The 21,059-nt window shown below is 37.3% G+C and overlaps 1 protein-coding gene across 1 annotated transcript in view; it reads left to right on the top strand.

Annotated features, from left to right (window-relative positions):
• Positions 1 to 20,698, top strand: part of LOC121405894 (synaptotagmin-1-like) — a 44,967-nt gene extending 24,269 nt beyond the window's left edge. Inside the window, 7 exon segments of the mRNA XM_041596886.1 lie at positions 10,376 to 10,501; positions 12,088 to 12,255; positions 13,677 to 13,854; positions 14,367 to 14,483; positions 16,988 to 17,017; positions 17,020 to 17,115; positions 18,780 to 20,698. Of these exon segments, the coding sequence (XP_041452820.1) occupies positions 10,376 to 10,501; positions 12,088 to 12,255; positions 13,677 to 13,854; positions 14,367 to 14,483; positions 16,988 to 17,017; positions 17,020 to 17,115; positions 18,780 to 18,967 (903 nt within the window). The 3' untranslated portion in view covers positions 18,968 to 20,698.
• The last annotated feature ends 361 nt before the right edge of the window (positions 20,699 to 21,059 follow it).

Raw genomic sequence — 21,059 nt, 5'->3', positions numbered from 1 at the left:
TAACAAGAGTTCATATCTAAAGTAGATCAGGGCCATGTTTCACAACCTTGTTTTCAATAGCTCACTGCAGACTTCTGTTATAAGCTACTGATATCCTTGTATTTGATTGGTTGGCAGCAACTTTGTCATGATATTTGTCATTGATTACAAGTTGTGAAACCTACCTTGATTGCTTTTCAAATTTTGATTTTTATTATTTTAATGGCTCCTTACAGCCATCTGTTTTAAACTACTGATACGCTTGTATTTGATTTGTTGGCTACAAATTTGTCTTTAAGCATTTGTTATTTAATAACAAGTTATGAAGCACACCTAAGTTCTATTATGTTTTTTTCAGCATTTTAAATTCTGAATTTCATACGACTTGAGTTCAATGACTGTTGTCATTCAGTTAAATACAAGTTTATAACTAACAAAGATTTGGGACGAATTTTATGAGGGAGTTTTTGTTTTGATTTTGAATATTTTTGGAAATATTTTTATGTATATAAAATTTCAATTTTTTATTGGCATTCAATTCAAATCCCAGTTTTTCATGTTTTACAAAACTCTTTTCCACTATGTCCTAAATTGGATCTTGAATTATTCATCTAATTCAAAAAGTGTTGTTTTCTTGAATAATTCATCATTTTCCCTATATTTCAAAGTTTCAACCCAACATGTTCTTCAGATTAGGCCTTGTTAAAAAGAGGTATTTTGATATTTTAGCAGAACAAATGTTCATTTATGAAACCGATTTCTATTCCATATATAATTATAATTCTTTTGTTTCAAATCAAGTTTGACCTATGGTATTTCAACATAAAAACTTGCATGAGTAGTGGGCCTATTGAAAATATGCATGAGTTGTATTGAAAATAATTTCAATCTATGTTTTTGGATTAAAAATATTTCAAACCAGTTAATTTGCCTATTTTTCGATTTCCATGGGTGATGTTCTCATAGCATTTGATAGTTACCTCTGGTATATTAAACTTGGACCATATTTCATTATGGAGTGCCACATGAAAACTCATTCACAAAGTACATGTTATTTTGAACATGTATTGTCAATAAATAACTGCAGATTTATTGAATTTCAATGAATTTTTCACTACATTATCTTTTGACATTACTGATGTTGTGTAAGCAAAAAAAAACAACAACAACAAACAATCAAATTAGCTGTGAACTTGACTTTAAAGAAAATTAAAGCTATGCTACATGTATACTCAGCATTCCTTAGAAAGATTGGACCAAATTTTGTGTTTCTTTCTTGTTTAGTATGGACTTTAACATGCTAAAGCATCTATGAGAATATCATACCATGCGTCTCTCCTATTCCATGGAATATTGCCTTTATACCAGGGAAATAGTTTCTGCTAATGCCCTCACCTGCATGCCATGGTATATATTATTCCACATGCTTTGGTTTGACTTGTGTGTGGCAGTGTATAATTCATTTCAAACAATATATCCATAGTTTATAACAGGATATAGGGATATCAAAAGGTCCATTACGGGGAAAAAGCTAGGCCAGAAGAGAGATTCTTCAAGTAGAGTTAGGGAATATCGAGAGAAGTATGTGAAGCAGTCAACGGACAAGAAACTATCCCCAGTGATAGAGGCAACAGACGAAGAAGAGGAGAAACTTATAGCTGTCAAGCCACAGTGTGTATGTATCTTGGGTAACCTAGAAAGGAGTTAGTGGGACTGTAATTCTACTGTGTAATAATGAAGAATAAGGAAAAATATTTCATATTTGGTATGGCACATGTAGGCTGACAGTACATAGATGTAGGTGTCACAACATGTGTGTGCAATGTACACAACAGGAAATGGAGTGGGTGGGACTGTAATTTTGATTTCATTATCTAAATGCTGGAATAAATGAGGAACAAGATGATACTGATTATGATATAAACAACGATAATAGTAGGCATTTGCATAGCGCCATCTATCTAGAACAATCTATTCCGAGGCTTAATATTACCCCGGCTTTAGCTCGAGCTGCCTTTTAGCCCTCATTCATTCAAGGAATTAATCCTGCCGGGTACCCATTCACCTCACCTGGGTCGAGTGCAGCACAGTGTGAATAAATTTCTTGCTGAAGGAAAACATGCCATGGCTAGTATTCAAACCCACAACCTTCTGTTTGAAATACTTGAATGGAATTGAAGTTGATCCGATGTACCTACTATTCTTACAGCAAGGAAATTGATTATCCCAGAGTGTATTTTTAGATATTTAGTTGAGTATAATTTGCAGACATGGAACATTAAACATGCATTATGCAGCCATCTTTGCAGTCTGTAGATTTTTCTCAATAGCTGTGGGCTATCAAATGTTTGACGACGACTTAAGAAATCTTTTACATGAATGAATGTACATGTGGGACTGGTTACAGCTAGTCTGCACTCTCCAGGCACAGACCACTGGTTTTCGCAAGTCGCATAGTGTATAATGCAGTGTCTGAACTAGTGAGACTAGGGGTGCATTTATTCAACACTTTTTTACCCTAGAATCATGATTCAAATCACGATTCTGCAGAATCACGATTGCGTTTAGTCGAAAGTGGAAATAAACTTCTTTCAAATCACAAACATGAAACACGGAAAAAGGGGCGTTTTGAAAGACGTTTCTGTAGAATCACGAACGAAAAAGGTCGTATGAACGATATCGTGATTTGAATCATGATTCTATGACGTCATTGTGTCGTGCTTCTTCCGGGTTCGACTCAAAGGCGCGCGCTGTGTTTCGTGCAGGTTAATTTTCGTGGCAGTATTGCCAGTGTAGTACCGGTATATGCCAATTGTCACGTGTATTTAGGAATTATCATTGTGTGTATTGTACCCCCGGGGTTGTACTGTAGCATCATTTGTATATTTCATTGTTTTCATCAATTTTGTCTTCAAGTTCCAAAGGCAACTATACTTCCTGTGTCAAACTGTGCACTGTGATGCGCACTGGATCGGCCCGAATTCAGGGAGAAACAGCGTTAGAAAGATCGTCGTATAAACGCTGATTCTGTCGGATGGTGATTCATGTTGCTGTTTTGAATCATGATTCAAATCGTGATTCAAATCATGATTCTGGGTTGAGGTCGCATAAACGCAGCCTAGATTCACATACAGTACTGTGGCTGGCTAATTAACACAAATGAAAAGTTTAGTTGCAAAAGGGGTTAGGTCCACTTTGAACCATTCCAAGAAAAACCATGTTTTTATTCTCAGTTATTGCAATATTCTATGTGAAACTGAATTTTCATGATTTCCTACCAGGAGAACATAAAATTGCGTATAAGAGAAATCTACCTGTCTTTATATTTTTAAAGATATTCTTTAAAAAAAAAAAAAATTACGTGGACCTGACCCCTTGCAACTTAACAGAAATGGACCTTCATTAACCCCTTTTTTAAAAAAAGTGATTTTTCTTTGCCAATTGAGTTAACTTTTTAATGGGAATTTAAACTTTTCTTTGGTATCATCTTATAGAGCTACTGAAAATCTATACATTGAGACATAATAATCAAATTTGATGAAAAATGGACCTAACCCCTTTTGCAAGTGAGCTCTTCAAATAGACTTTAGAGTCTAGTCTTCTTCACTCTAGACCCGTTAATAGTTGAAGTGTCAAACACAAGTCTGTGCCTGTAGACTAGATTACATCATGGTATTACATATTACCATATGGTACATGTAGCCTCATTATGTGTACTTCAGATTGATCCTCTTGACATGTTTGTCATTAGCGAGAAGTGAACAAAATGTAGATTAATGTTTACTTACTAAACAACAAATGATAACCAAGCCTCATTTGACATTTACTTTGATGTTTGAAACATTTATGATTTCATGTAATAACATAAGAAGAAGGAAAGTGGGGATGTGACATCATCAGCCCACCTAATGAATAATCATGATGATGAGCATATAACTGTTTTCACAAAATACTGATAATCTTTAAAATTTAATTCATACTTATTTGTTATCTGATTTTGATGAAACTTTCAGCATTTTACTCTGTGAATTTACTCTATTTATTTAGATGTAAATATTTTCAGCCTGGACCATCCCTTTAAGGCAATACACTCTGCTTTTATTTTGTGGCACTCCCTTTGAAACAACGTCTGAGCAGTGAACAGATATACCACCAACATCTGTCTTGCCCAGCATGAAGTTTGCACAACTTCCACTCCCTGGGGAGTATTTTCTCTTACTAGAGAATAAATGGAATATGGTTGGAAAGAGAAAAATATACTGAAAGAAATGACACCATTTTATGTGGTGCTGTTCCTGAATAAAAATTGTTTAACTTTAGCTAATCAGTTCTCACTCTAAATTGGCAACACAAAGGAAATCAACAAAATCATCATTTCAAAAATGCAAAATTGCAATTTTTCAGTAAATTCATTCATGTTCATAATAGTCTATAAAAGTAATATCTATATTTTATTTTGATTTTCTTTTACCTTCATGTATATTCAATATAAACGAAGGGAAATACATGTAATGTCAGGTTTCAATATTCCAGGTTACTCTTTTTTAGAACAAAGTACAGAACCATTAAAATATATATTACAGATAAACAATATTGAAATGAATAGGAAATTTATGATTATTGCCAATTTGATGAGCAAAAGAGAATTAAATTTTGAACTCATTCTGAAAGCTTTGTACATGTACCTGAATTGGCTAAGGGTGCACAAAGTTTGCACAAGTACAATGAACACTATTGGTAAACAAGTTGGAATGCAGGTCACAGTAGGATATTGGATTTGTTTGTGAATATTTTTTTTTAATTCCTTGTTATTTATCAGACAAAGAATGGGGGGGGGGGGGAGGATGAGGTGTTTTAAATATAATTAAAACTGCTAAACTATCCAAACATAATATATATATGGTCAATAATTGGTAGATTCTTAAACTAAAGCTACATGTACATGTAGCATGACTGCATGTGAAGGCTGCAAGAGTGCTCTTTCCAGTGTAAAATGGAGTCAAATTGTTAATTTTAAAATATTATCACTGCTCTTCTTTAGGGTGATTTACTTTTGCATCATCATATTCATATTTATTTGATAATATATTATTGATCAATATTGACATATATGATACAATATATTTTTGGATGCATGCATGTAATGACGTGTTTTGCCAACGCTTTTTAGCACATGTCAACATGAAATATTTTCATAATCAATATGTTGGTTTGCAAAATTTGCATTGAGATCACACACGAGCCTGATGAATCATTAACATTATCCATCCAAACTTAAATGCTACACCAATATTGCAAAGAAATTCAAATGAAAGTGCAGATATAATGGGATTTGGCATGGACCATCGGTTGTTGGTATTTAATAATAATAGGCATTTATATATCGCCATCTATCTAGAAATATTCTATTCCGAGGCGCGTTGTTATTATTATTATTATTACCCCGGCTTTAGCTCGAGCTGCCTCTTAGCGCTCATGCATTCAAGGAATTAATCCTGCCTGGTACCCATTCACCTCACCTGGGTCAAGTGCAGCACAATGTGGATAAATTTCTTGCCGAAGGAAATTACGCCATGGCTGGGATTCGAACCCACGACCCTTTGTTTCAAAGTCAGAAGACTTATCCACTGGGCCACAACGCTCCATACCATGGTCCACGTAGTCTGTAAAATGTAGTTTATAGTTGAACCTAAACACCCAGTATGAATAGATTTTCTGGTTGAGGAAACCTTTCCAGTATATCCTTCACTGGCCTTCATTTGGGGTTTTCTTTTAGAGTGATCTGTCAACAGAATCGCCATATCATGATCTACATTTACAGTGTAAATAGATAAGTGTAAATATATTTCAAGCTAGATTTGAAGTACTCTGACCCTTTGTTAAAGTCAAACATATTTTGTTATGGTATCAATAGTGCATGAAAGTGATGAAACTGGCTAAAGTTGATTGAGAAATGTTGACAATAACACACATAGAAATTTAGTTTACATGTACATGTATACTCATTATAATGGAAAACTACTGCATATTTTACATGGAAGATGCAGTCTGAAATCTCATTAAATGATTGGTAAAGATTACAACTACTAAAAAATATATTTTTAAACAACCGTTGGACCAGTGTTTAGTTTAGAAAGATAAAAATCCCTATAAATCTCACCCCCCCCCCCTCCGCCCCCCCCCCCCCCAAAAAAAAAAAGAGAGAAAATCTTTTCTTTTGCATTTGCTATTTTATTATTTGCAGGCATGAGAATTCTAATCAAAGAAACATTTTAATAGATATATGTGTGTAACAGTATAGACATGTAGGTTTGCCCCCCCCTTCCCTATTGAAGGGGGGGGGGGCAATTCTGAATCTGACCTAAAATATCGTCCAATATATGTAGACTATCATAGAAAAAAGCATTGCAAAGCAGTTTATTGACAGAATAATTAAATTTGTGCATGCATGGATTACAGTATGATTGGAATTTGTTTTCTTCTCTCGCGTTCCAGTTCATCCGATAACCTCATTTTGTTGTTGGGTGCATTGTGGTAAAGCTACATGTAGGCAATGAGAATGTTTATTAACAAATATTATGGAATACTGACAGTGTACTTATGCATACATTAGTCAGGTGGAGCCATTGTGCAATGCGGAAAGGCAGTGTAATGTACAATGAGAACGAACATATGGTAGACACAAGGAGTTACCAGCTAGGGTAGAAAGCATAAAGTGTATGGAAGGAATGGTGAAGGACTGTGGAGGAGTGGATGGGTTGTTAAAGAAAAAATGTTTGATAGGAAAAATGACGAGATAAAGAGAGTGATAACGGGAGGCATGCAGAGAGAACAAAATACACTAGTCCCTACTTGATGTACATGTAGTCTGCTGGCACAGACCCTGATTGAAACTTTTATCAGCACGTGTGTCTCCCTGCAAAGACTAGCACAAAACGTGATGTGTGTGAGAGGGCCTTCAGTTCACAAGGCATGAGTAGGCTGCACATTCAGACCCTTAACTCGAGTGAAGGGTTTGAACAGCAGACAATACTTGATGAGTGTTTTGTGGGGGGGGGGGGGGGAATGGATGTATGAGTACTGAGGGGGGCGGAAGGGCTGATAGAGAAAAAAATATGAGTGAGGGGTGATGTATGAGTACAAGGGGGATTTTAAAGGAAGAGGATGCATCATCTCTTTTTCGGGGGGGGGGGGGGGAAGGGGTAGGGGAGTGAGTGAGGGGCTGAAAGTAAATATATACTGTATATGAGTGAGGGGTAATATGAAAAAGGATACATGAGTGCAAGGGGATGAAATCAATGCCTCATTTTTTTTCTTGGGGGAGGGTGGGGATGATAGCACGATGAGTTTAAGGGGCATCTGACAGTTGCATAAGTGAAGTGGCTGATTGTGAATGAACACTTGTGTAGAAAGGAAGAAAAAGGAAAGAAAGAGAAGGAAGGAAGGAAGGAAAGAAAGAAAGAAGGAAAGAAAGAAAATGGAGGAAGGAAAGAAAGAAATGGAGCATTAAGGAGAGAAAAGTGTAGGATGATGTCAACTCTTATTAAAATTTCCAATTACCTGTGCATGTACATGTATCTCCTCATTATGGAATCCATCAAAATGACACATTCTACTGTATGACGCGAGGAGAGGAAGAGACGGAAAGAATGATGCCAGCTTTCTGTCAAATGTGAAGTATAATTTCCAGGTTGGCTCCTTCGAATTAAATGTCACATTCTATATACTCATGACGTGATGAATACCATTAATGTATTATTCATAGAATCATGAGTCAATCTGAGCTATGGGAGGTGAGGTGAAGAAAGGAGAGAGAGACGAGGAATAATCGTGTTAAGAAACTGTACAATGTAGGGAGTGGCGTGAGACCATTACATTAAATGTACAAATATCATTCATCTTTAATAATAAAATGCTTGAGCAGTAATCACTAGAGTTTAGACCATAATGTATAGGTGGTTTCAAACCGCCTCGATCACAAGAATCCCCGTTAAATTACGGGAACTGTTTTCGGCTAAAAAATACCCTTCGGGATAAGTTCCTGAAGTTACGAGCATGCGCGTAGTATGGTCTGATAAACAGGCAAGGCGCGAGATTCAAAATCACTAGCCCAGCAGCCACCCATGGCACCGTGCCCAACGACACGCTGGGCTAAAAGTTCCCATAATTTGCTTTCACACCGCCAAAATACGTGCGACCTTGGAAAAATCCCCGCGAAAGTTCTCGTAATTTCGCCAAGTACCAACTATTTAGCGGGTATTTTCTTTCGGGGACATTACGAGTAGTTTGCTTTCACATTACCAAAATCCCTGTATTTTCTGATCGGGGTAAATTTCCCGATCAGAGAATACCTGGAACTGACGAACTTCGAGGCGGTCTGAAACCACCTTATGAGAGCTTAGCAGGAAAGTGGTCAAATAATTCCCAAAGTGTACATTGTACATGTCTAATTACGTGTCAGTTTTAAATATCATAATTTTTCTTGACACTGAAGAATTAGGTATTTACATGTACCCTTTTTAGACCCACTGTATTGGTTTCCATTTAAATACATGTCTATGAAGGCATATCAGAATTTTCTGAATGCTGGCATTTAAGATTAATTTGCATTACTACATGTATTTGGTCACAAACATTGCATTATTTCGTTAGCTGTAAATGTCACAGACTGTTGCTTTGTGAAATCTTGTAAAAAGAATCAGTGGAAATTGGTTTTAAAATAAGGATTGAAAATTTAAAGGAGGATGAAACCATTAGAATATTAAAGTTAGCTTGTATAATAATAATAGTGTATATCTGTAGAGCGCACACACCGTCAGTAGACGCAACTAAAAAACATAAAAACATAAAAATCAAAAGGATTACACTAAGATCAATAAATGTTGAGAAAAATGGTCCAAAATGAACAAGAGATTCATGCAGTTGTGAACACTAAGCATTATTTTTATTCATTAGCAGTTAAGTTAATGTCTTCTGCTAAGTTCTTCATGTGCAAGTGACGTTGAATTTGTATGGGAAATTTAAACTTTGCTATTTCAAACAAAACCATCTTTTCAAATTCTTTTAAAAATGTAATGTTATAATTCTTGCATTTCAAATAATTATAATATGCAGAAAGCATCTATAAATAGATACCATAAGACCACATTGCTGATACGTTTCTCCATCGTACCGCCTAGATATATGACCTTTAAGGAAGATGACCTTTACGGAAATCTTGTACGCCTGCAGTGTCGAATCGCTCTGTTGCCCATGAGGATCTAATGTTGCTATCAAATTGGCAGTCTGGTTCCGAGGAGAACGGGAATTATGCATTAAAACCTGATATATTACCACGCCAAGGTGGCTTTATACCTTCACAATAAAGGTTGAAATGCCAACATTATTGCCAAACATTATTGTTGGGCTGCAGGCCACAAATTATGTGATGGATATTCTGATATTCAATACATCTGTTCATACATGTATGTTGGGTTGTATGATGAAGTACATGTAGTGTTGAACATGTGGATGTGTCTGTCACTCATAAGAAGTGGTAATGCAGCATTTGGGTGTTGTTTTAACTTGTGCGAATGACACACCTGTGATCAGAGGAGTGTGGTGTTTCACAAACCTTATTGTAAACTTTAATACAAATATGACTTTATGAATGCATGGAATATATTTGGCAATAATTAAGTATCTTTATTGCATATAAATCACAAGCGTTATTGTAAATTTACGAATATGACTTTATGAATGCATGGAATATATTATGGCAATAATTAAGTATCTTTATTGCATATAAATCACAAACGTTATTGTAAATTCACAAATATGAATTTATGAATGCATGGAATATGGCAAGCTCAACAACATGTAGTACTAATATGCATCAGCAATTTCAATAGGCAAAATATTTTTATTGGTTCTTCCAGAGCACATGGTTGGTTAACTGGTGCAAAATCGATATACCAATCTCTTTTGAAATAAAATCTGTTGTTACCGGTAGAAGAAGAATTTGTTGGAATTTTTGAAAATCTCCATTGTGCATTCATGAAGGCATATGCAACTCTTATGAACGGCTTCATGAAACACTAAATGTTATGTACGTGTGTATTGAGGTCTTCATTCAAATATCTGTCAAAGGAGCACTTTAATTTTATATAGATTTGATTAAAACTTGAATACAGTGTCACCACACAATGAATAAGTATCTTCTCCGTTCCCTGGGAAAGTACTCCAGCCTGTCTGGTATCATTTGCCATTTTTAGTCACTTTCTCTTAATTGCCAATGTCACATCCATTTTACAAGCACCTACATTACGAAATTTTCCAGTTCCCATACTATCAAATGCTAAACTCTGAAATGCCATTAAACATGTTTTGTCATTATTGTTTCTTTTGGTATCTGTAGATCCAGCCCGATGTTGATGATCTAGATAACGGAGGGGACGAAGAAGGCGATACCGACTCCGTTAAGTCTGAGATCAAGCTAGGAAAGCTACAGTTTTCGCTGGATTACGACTTCCAAGAAGGAAAGGTAGGTCTTTATTTCGATCAAGGTTATAGATTATTTTGAATTAAATACATCTGGATAATAGGGGGGGAGAAGAAGGCGGCGATACCTTCTCCCTTTAAGTTTGAGATCAAGCTAGGAAAGCTACAATTTTCGCTGGATTACGACTTGCAAGAAGGAAAGGTAGGTCTTTATTTTTATCAAGGTTAGAATACATCTAGATAATGGTGGGGGCGGGGAGGGGTCGTATTAAGAAGGCGATACCGACTCCGTTAAGTCTGAGATCAAGCTAGGAAAGCTACAGTTTTCGCTGGATTACGACTTCCAAGAAGGAAAGGTAGGTGTTTTTTTCCAAGATGGTAAAGGATTACCTGGGTATTTTTGTCAGAGGGTAAAGTTTTAAATTTGTTTCTATACAAGATGAACTTTGGTAACCTAAATTTAGTGATGTAGTCCACATCAAAACACAGCACATGCAGCACACTGCATGTATTTAGGATGTCTAGCATGTCTTGCTACCCTTAAAAGCAAAAGGAACACGTTTCGCATTTTGTAAGCTACAAATTAACAACATTTATACCATGGGCTGGATGTAGAAGTTAGCCATATAAGCATATAGGCAAAGGTACATAGCTTTGAAAAGGATTGTTTGTTCTCTCTCTACACAGGTTTGGGAAAGTATTACTTGTTGTTTTATAGATATTTCGAACAGGGTGCTCTGTTCTAGCAGATTGTGAAATATGCTATTTTCTCTCTCCTGGTGGCTAAATGTTAGTGTCATGCAAGCATTTGAGTTGCCAGTGCTTGGAGACATAACAGTGAATTATAAAGCAATGTATAAAAACAAATTGTTGTTATCATTCAATCAGAAAATTTCTGTGTGAGGAATATCTTACTTTTTTACTTAATATTTTCTGTATTTTCTCGTCTTGGCCCCATTGCATATAAATGTACTATTATGGTAACTTTGCTATTTAATGGTAACTTGCATGGAATCCTTGATTCTGATTGGCTGTTGATCGGCGTTACCATGGCGTAGTTACCATTGGATGGCAAAGTTACCATAATAGTAACTTTTATGCCACGGTGCCTAGGACTCCGTAACACAAAGATTGGCGATCAATTGCTAAATGAACTGACCAATCAATATCAATGTTACACGCGCATTTGGTTTAAAATACTGACCACGAACCAATCAGCGCGTTTCTTTCATATTTGCAATTTATCGCAAACCTTTGTGTTACGGAGCCCAGGGGAGCATTTCATCAATATTTTCATACGACAAGTTGTCAGATCTGACATCTTTTTATGATTTTGATTGGCTGAGAGGCACTGTTCCTATGGTAACTGTCGGATAAAATGGGACTTGTCGGATAAAACGTCTGACAAGTCCCTTCATGAAACGCCCCCTGATCAGCGTTAGGTTGGAGTCATGCAAGCTTCTGAGCCCCGATGCTTGGATACCTCACAGTATATAAATACTGACTTTTTTACAACCATTTAACCAGCAAATTTCTGCAATGGGGGGGATTAGAAAATGTGCAGTGTATGAGAAATAATTACTTTACACTTGTTTACCTCTACTTTCTATCATTTTTTTTCTTGATCAGCTAAATGTCGGTGTCATGCAAGCGTCCGAGCTCCCGGGGATGGATTTCTCGGGGACATCGGATCCCTACGTCAAGGTTTACCTCATGCCGGATAAGAAAAAGAAGTATGAAACCAAAGTCCACAGAAAGACCCTCAATCCCGTCTTCAATGAGACCTTCACATTCAAGGTTTGTATCGTGACACCTTTGGTGGTGTTTTCAAGTGTTGTGTTGATGGCTTATGTTGGGTGTCAGGCCAAGTTTTGCTCCAGCCACAACACTAAACTTGAAACTTGGTTAGTGTTGATTATTGGGTGATTTCATATTGCAGTGTTTTTTAGTTGGTGTTTAGCCTAACCAAAGCACCATATGAAATTTGGTTGGTGCTGGGATTCCTTATTGATTTCAAATTCAGTGTTGGTAGCTAGTGCTAGTATTGGGCTAATTTTAGTACCAGACACAACACTGAAGTTGATATTTGGTTGATCAGCTTCTTTTTCACACATATCCTATTCATCCCCCTCCCTGCCCATTACTGACCATTACTGACCAATACCTACCAGTGCTGACCAGTACCGCATAGTGTGCTATGGCTCTTTTATGTGTACAGTGTCAGTCATGCTTGAGTGCCCCATCTTTACAAAGCATTATTCAGGAGGGATTTGGGAGGCCTGTAAAATATCAACATCTTTGGAAATAGCTATTGGACCGTAACCAATGTGAGTTTAATGGGAAACTGTTGTAATGATTATTTCCCAAACTGTCTATAGTAATAATGAATATTACTACATTCATAATATTTATGCCTAAAATGTTTATCTCTACATTGTGTGATATGGGGCAATTCCATAAAAAAGCCATAAAATAATTTCCCCATTTGTATGTCTCATCCTCATTCATCCCATTGCTAATTTTTCTTGATCGTATTAGAGCCTCACAATGTAAGAACTCAAGAACAGAGACAACATAATATCCAGGTCTTAAGGGGTCCGGAAGTATTGTACATGTATTTTGCCCAATGGCAATCATGTGCATCATTGCCTAACAAAGAATGCTCTGTCAGGATTACTGGAGATAAACCCATATGCTTTTTCAGAAAGTGATTAACTGGTGCATTGTTTTCAAACAGGTGCCCTCCAGTGAAGTTTTGGGTAAGACTCGTAAGGCTCGTATTCTGAAGTCTGGTTAAACTAAGTCCATGGTCTAACTCTGTTCTAAAAGTATGGGAAGCCAAAAGAGTCAAAATTTGTATTGCTTTGTATGTTTCTTATGTTTACTCTGCTCTCTACTGGTTCTTTGATTTTGAAGACAATTATCTATTCATAATTGTTGGAAAATTGAGAATGTTTTGAGAGTCAAATGAGCTGTAATATTATATCTCTACAGTTAGTAATTTATCACAATTGGCTTTCCATACTTACATATAAACCACAATTTTAACCCTGAGTTTAAATTAAACCTGAATTCAGAATTTGGACCTAAGTGTTCACCATCTGCGATGTTGGCCCAAATTCCCTCTTCATTATTACTGGAGATTCTTTTAGAATTCCTGAAATTTAAACTCCATGAAGTGATTATACATAAATGCATTTAAATTTGTATTCATACAGGTGCCATACAGTGAAGTTTCGAGTAAGACACTTGTGTTCGCCATCTATGATTTTGACCGGTTCTCCCGTCATGACATCATCGGGGAGGTCAAGGTCAAACTGAGTCAGGTCGACCTGGGAAGTGTTGTTGAAGAATGGCGTGATCTACAGAGCGCTGAGGTTCCAGGAGGAGAGGTAAGTAATCATCGGCTCCCCACTAGAGGGGACTTTTAAAAAAAAAATTGAGTATTTTTGTTTCTTTCAAATCCTAAAAGATTGCATCGTATTGTATCTTATGATGCAGAAATTATTTCCAAATTTCAAGCAAATCTCAATACTCAGCAAATAAAAAAGGGCATAATAAGAAAAAATAATTGTGAAAATTACCTTAAGTTCTTTATTGCAGGAAGCGAACCATATAACAAAGTCCAAGCTGCAAAATCTGCCTACCATAAACAGGCATGATTTGCTGTTTTAGAAATAATCTTGCACACAATGAAGAGTGTGTAAAATTGTGCCGTGTAATGTCAGTTACCGTGAAAATGCCCCAAAATTTACTATATAAATACCTATTATTATTTTATGATGATTATTATTTCAATTGTCATTATTTTTTTCTATTATTATTATCAATATTTTATCAACATTATATTACTACTTATTTCATCAATATTATTATTTCTTATTATTTCTTTCATTTTTTTTTTGCAGTCAGTCCTAGCAAGCTCAGGAGACATCTCTTCTCCCTACGTTACGTCCCGACGGCAGGAAAACTGACAGTGTGTTATGGAAGCAGACCTCAAGAAAAGGACGTTGGTGGACTATCAGGTAGGTTAAGGGAAACAGAGGAGATGCAGATAGGGAAGGGGGGGGGGGGGTAGGTAAGAGAGAAAGAGAGATAGACAGAGAGGCAGAGATGGACAGGTTGACAGAAGTTGACATAGGATATCCTGGAAGCGAAGAACCTCAAGAAATGGACGTTGGTGCACTATCAGGGAGTTGAAAGATAGAAGCAGGAGATCGAAATGGAAAGAGAGAGAGATAGACAGACAGATTGACAGACAAATAGTTAGACAGACACAGTAGATGTGAAAAAAAATGTTGAGAGACACAGAGACAGATAGAAGGGGGGGGGGGTAGAGCACAGATCAGGGATACAGAACCTCGGGTAGACAGATGGGCGGTTAGTACATACATGTATGATTAGCGAATAGGCAGATTCAGTACGGTAGAGATAGATAGAGCGAGAAACAAGGAAAGAGATTGACTGACAGACAGTGGGGGGCAAATAGACATTTCATTTCATTCATTTATTTAATCATATTATACCCACTTCAGCCTACTGGCTGTTCTTCAGCGAGTCTGTGCAATACATATATGTTGTTAAACGGGATAATGAAGACGCTGAACTAATACAAATCATAAAAGACAGAGAGAGAGAGAGAGGGAAGAAGAAAAAACAGAGAGAGAGATGGAATGGCCATGATTGAGACTCCGTACACATCTCCCAAGATGATATTGATTCTTGTCGTCTGTCTAAACATCTCGATATAAGGGCAATGCCAGTCGAAGAACAATTAATGGCATATCCTTTTATTGACGGCCATGAATCAAATTAAACGCATTCGTGCAGCTCTTATGAAAGGGCATTTTCTCTTCCCATCACAGACTGCTTGAAACCACTCTCATGAGCATGATGATGATGATGGTGATGTCGATGAAAATGAAGATGGTGATGATGATGATGGTGGTGAAGATGATTATGATGAAGGTAGTGGTGGCGATGGTCACTTGGCAATTATGATAACATTGTTGCAAAATACAAGATAATGTTGGTTGTTGAGGTGGTGTGATGATGGTGATGATGATGATGGTGATGATGATGATGGTGATGGTGATGGTAATGATGATGATGATGGTGATGGTGATGATGATGATAATGATGATGATGATGGTGATGATGATGGTGATGATGATGATGGTGATGATGATGATGATGATGATGATGATGGTGATGATGATGATGATGATGATGATGATGGTGATGATGATGGTAATGATGATGATGGTGATGATGATGATGATGGTGATGATGATGGTGATGATGATGATGATGGGATTATGATGATGATGATGATGGTGATGGTGATGATGATGATAATGATGATGATGATGATGATGATGGTGATGATAATGATAATGATGATGATGATGTGGTGGTGGTGATGATGATGATGATGATGGTGATGATTATGACGATGGTGATGGTGATGATGATGATGATGATGAAAGTGGTGGTGGTGATGATGATGGTGATGATAATATTGATGATGATGTGGTGATGATGATTACGATGATGATGATGATGGTGGTGATGATTATGATGATGATGGTGATGATAATGATGATGATGATGTGGTGGTGATGATGATGATGATGATAAATGATGATGATGATGATGACGATGATGATGATGGTGATGATAATGATGATGTGGTGGTGATGGTGATGATGATGACGACGATGATGATGATGATGATGGTGATGGTGGTGGTGGTGGTGGTGGTGGTGGTGATGATGATGATGATGACGATGTGTGATGATGATGATGGTGATGATGATGGTAATGATGATGATGGTGATGATGATGATGATGATGATGGTGATGATGATGATGATGATGATGATGATGATGATGGTGATGATGATGGTGATGATGATGATGATGGTGATGATGATGATGATGGTGATGATGATGATGATGGTGATGATGATGGTAATGATGATGATGATGATGATGATGGTGATGATAATGATAATGATGATGATGATGTGGTGGTGGTGATGATGATGATGATGGTGATGATTATGACGATGGTGATGATGATGATGATGATGATGAAAGTGGTGGTGGTGATGATGATGGTGATGATAATATTGATGATGATGTGGTGATGATGATTACGATGATGATGATTATGGTGATGATTATGATGATGATGATAGTGATGATGATGATGTGGTGGTGATGATGATGATGATGATAAATGATGATGATGATGATGACGATGATGATGATAATGATGATGTGGGGGTGATGATGATGATGATGATGACGACGATGATGATGATGATGATGATGATGGTGGTGGTGGTGGTGGTGGTGGTGATGATGATGACGATGGTGATGGTGAGGATGATCGTTATCATGATGATGATGCTGATGAGGATTGTGGTGATGATGATGATTATGTTGATATTGTAGATAAAATACCATTGATAGAAACTAAGTAAAACAATGTTACAGTAATTATTTTTATTTTAATCATCAGATCCATATGTGAAGATCTCCCTACATGAACATAAAGGATGAAGAAAAAGAAGACCACCATTAAGAAGAGGACGTTGAATCCTTACTACAACGAATCTTTTGGCTTTGAGGTGCCATTTGAACAGATTCCAGGCAATTTATAAATTACATGTACCTTTGTGGAGCGTTCTGGCACAGTGGATTAGTCTTCTGACTTTGAAACAGAAGGTCGTGGGTTCAAATCCCAGTCATTGCGTACTTTCCTTCGCAAGAAATGTGTCGAGGCAATGTCATTCCCAAACAACTGTGGTTGCATCTCAGTGTTTTTTTATACCATACCTCAGCAGAGCATGATGAAAAACAGCAACTTAAAATTTGGAAGGAATTGGTCCATGCACCCGAGATGCAGCTGTATGAACTCATCTAGTGTTTAGCGCCATTGAAATTGAGAATAATTGTTCGTAACTTTAATAGAACCCCACCAGTTTAATCTGTTTTCAATGACGCAAAGTCGTTATTCATTTGGCCGTATCCCAGGCCATCACAAACAATGTCACGTTAAATTTAGTGTATGGGTGGTTTTCACCATTCTCATGAAAATGCTGAAATTTCACATAAAGAAAATTGATGATATCCACATTGGTGGTACATATCCAGAGCATGACAAACATTTGAATGCTAATCTTTCCCATCTGATGGCCCCAATTATTATCAATCTCCATTCATAATTGTAGAAACAAATAATGTTTGTTTATATTACAGTGAGTCATACATATTGAATATCGACTGGAATATGCATGGTCACAGGTGTTAGCTAGTTGATGAGATATTGATTTTCATATGAAAGGGAAGTTTACCCTGATGTTGGTTTGATTATTGTAAAAAAAAAAGAAGAAAGTCATAGGGTGATTTCAAGTTCAGTGTTGACCTTTTGGTGTTGGTGTTAGGTCAATTTTTAACACGATTATAAACGCCAAAAATAAAATGAAGATAGTCCTGAAAACTCACTCACTAATTGTTGAGGTGTTAATAATGTGATCTGGATCAGTTTTACAAACTATGAATAAGTTTTGGAGCCAGGGGAAGCAATCCAAATTTCAACACTAACACCAACACCAAGGCCAACACCGGAACTTGAAATCACCCATAGTCCATCACTGATGTAAAGTTTGGTGAAAATCCACGAAAGGATGAAAGGAGTTAAAAGTTTTGATACTTTGACGTCGATTGCGGGGGGGGGGGGGGGGGTAGTGGGGATGGAGGAGGCTGTGTGTGTAAGGTGCTTTATTATACCAAGAAGATGTCATGATTGATAGAGTAACTCCATCTATTTCCAGCAATATCACTGCTTATATTTAGATCTCCTTTCCAATAATTCATTCCAACTATCCATCCACTTTCCCTATCCACTCTTTTTTTTGTTCTATTCCCATTTATTTTGTGCAATAAAAATTTCCTTTCCAGGCCTCTTTCTGTTTCAAGCTCCAAGTTTAAGATAGGGTTTATAATAATAATAATAATAATAGCGGCATATTTACCCAGGGTAGCCACTTCAGTTCCGAAAACTGTTCTCCCAGCGGGCCCTGCTATTATTTGCCACATATGTATTGACGATGTGTAAGAATAATTTGTTTTAGTCCATATACATGTTTCACCAATTGTAAGAAAAAAAACTTGGAGTTTTGTTATTTAAATAAGGAAATCAAATCATCCAAAGCACTCTTCTTCAGAGGATGCTTTAAAATGTCTCTAGCTTGTATATATTACTCACTATATTTCATACATGATTTTCGCTGCTCCCTTTTCTCCCTTACAGAAAGTGACGCTGGTGGTGACTGTAGTGGACTATGATCGCATGGGCAGCAGCGAACCTATCGGTAAAGTGGTACTTGGATGCAATGCCACAGGGGCGGGACTCCGTCACTGGAGCGACATGCTGGCGTCGCCACGGCGACCAATCGCCCAATGGCATACACTCCAAGAACCCGAGGAAAATAAGTAGACAACCACAAAATTATTATATATCACAAAAGCTAATATAACATGTTAATAGAATGATTATATTCAAGTGATTTTACATATTTATCACGTCCCATATGATTGGATTTATATTTTATGACAAGAAAAATCAAATTCTGGAAACACAGAAAACCACGACCCATGGATCTATGAATACTCATGACAAATATTCATATACACATTCCCTGTGTGGATTGGTATTGAATGTCATGAAAGCATAGCTTCGTGTAGTGTATTTAAATCAGGTGGATTCCCTTAACCACGATTCCGCTGCTCCTAGGTCCGCTCTTGGTTGTGGTTTTCTGTGTGAACAGGGTACCAGATCCGGATCGTCCCACATCTTTGGTGCGGGATATTCCCAACTGGTCCCGCAAGTAAATAAAATGATTTTCCAATGAAATTAAAAAAAAAATTATAGACACGAGAGCCTGTATGGAAAGCTTAGCTGCCTACGCTGTTGTATTACTCAAGTCATTTACAAAATCAGCGAGATTTTAAAGCAATTTTTATTATATGTTTTATCTGTTTTTGATGTTTCTTTGAACGAGCCCACCCTATTTCAATAAATTTGACAGGGTGGTGCTCGTTTTTAGCATGCTGTTGATTTAGAAAATCTTTAGGCTGGTTTAGCTTTGTATTCAGTCAGTGCCGTTCACATATGGCAGACTAGATTTCTTTCTGTTGACATTCTGTACTCCGCCTCTGTTGATGTCAGCTCGTTGAAACCGAAGCCACCTATCGTAGAAGTGCAAGAATGGAAGTTTGTGAAAAGAGGAATGTCGCGATACCACCGCCGTAATTTCACCAAAGCAAAGCCAGCCTAAAGATTTAGTACCTTTTTACCCGTACCTCAGTTTCAGTTTTATGGTTTTATGTATTTATTTTCGCTTGATATATATATTTATATTCATCATGCTGAAGCGCAGTGTTGCTGGCGAGAATGCTCGCTGCTTTGGTATGGTCAGTATTCGTTACTGAAATGGTGTGAAAATCGATGATCGCAGAGTCTGAGTCCAGCCAGATTCTGCGATCTCTTTCATACCGATGACCCCCCTCCCTTCCCCGCCCTTCTCCCCCCTCCTTTAATTGTTAAAGGCGACTAGCGCCCTCTCCCATCCAGCACCTTTCCCGCTATAGCACCCCCAATCCTTCTGTTTTGTTGCCGCGTTTTTAAGTTCAGTGGGGAACGGATAAACTTTTCAGTGTGTCTGCTGAACCGTGGATACCTGTGAACGTGATTTAGTCGTCTGTCGAGTAGGAACGGGACAAGAAAGCAACCGGGTCTCGGAGGGAAGCGTCCCTCAAAACCATCGCAAAAACCTCTGCGTTTCGGGCATCAGGGTTTAGAAAAGGAATGAAAAACTGATGCCAGTTAATGAATGATATCGATGGCTTTGCGGGTATTTTATTTCTCCGAGATCAGGTTGTTTGTAAACGTTCGTCTTCCTCCCCCACCCTTCCTTCATTTTCTTGCTAAAATATTTTCAAAAGGGCTTCTGCTACAACAAGCAGGCGTCGATGGCGTGGTGAAATCGTTTACAGAGAAAAACTAATGCGATCATCAGTTTCAATCCATCTATCATCTGTACTAGTTACTCAATTCCTGTTGTGATCATTTCAACTATTTGTGACAAAATTTGTTTTGCTTCTATGCTCTATGACAGGGGTTCTCAAACTACGGGCCGGATCCGGCCCTTGGAACTTCTCGATCCGGCCCGTGAGACTCTGCTGCTTTTTTTTAAAAATTTTAAGTCACAACAATATGAAACATTGCTCAATATGATTACATTGATCCATGTTAGACCTAACCGTAATAAAAGTAATGAAAGTCAAAACATATGAAACTGTATAAATTTGATGGATTAAATGCTCCCAAAATAGGGCAAGATTGCACAAGAGAGCATCTAGGACCCCGACCGCAAGGGTCTTTGCACTTCGCGCACATTTTTTTTCTAAGTATCCACTTCAACGGGCCCTTTCAGGTTACTTGGAGTCTAATCTGGCCCTTCAAAGAAAAAGTTTGAGAACCCTGGCTCTATGATATTGGTAAATTATTGGTGATTTATTGACAGTGC

This window comes from Lytechinus variegatus, chromosome 19 (genome assembly GCF_018143015.1).
Source record: "Lytechinus variegatus isolate NC3 chromosome 19, Lvar_3.0, whole genome shotgun sequence".
NCBI lineage: Eukaryota > Metazoa > Echinodermata > Echinoidea > Temnopleuroida > Toxopneustidae > Lytechinus > Lytechinus variegatus.
This window is presented reverse-complemented; position numbering and strand designations above follow the sequence as displayed.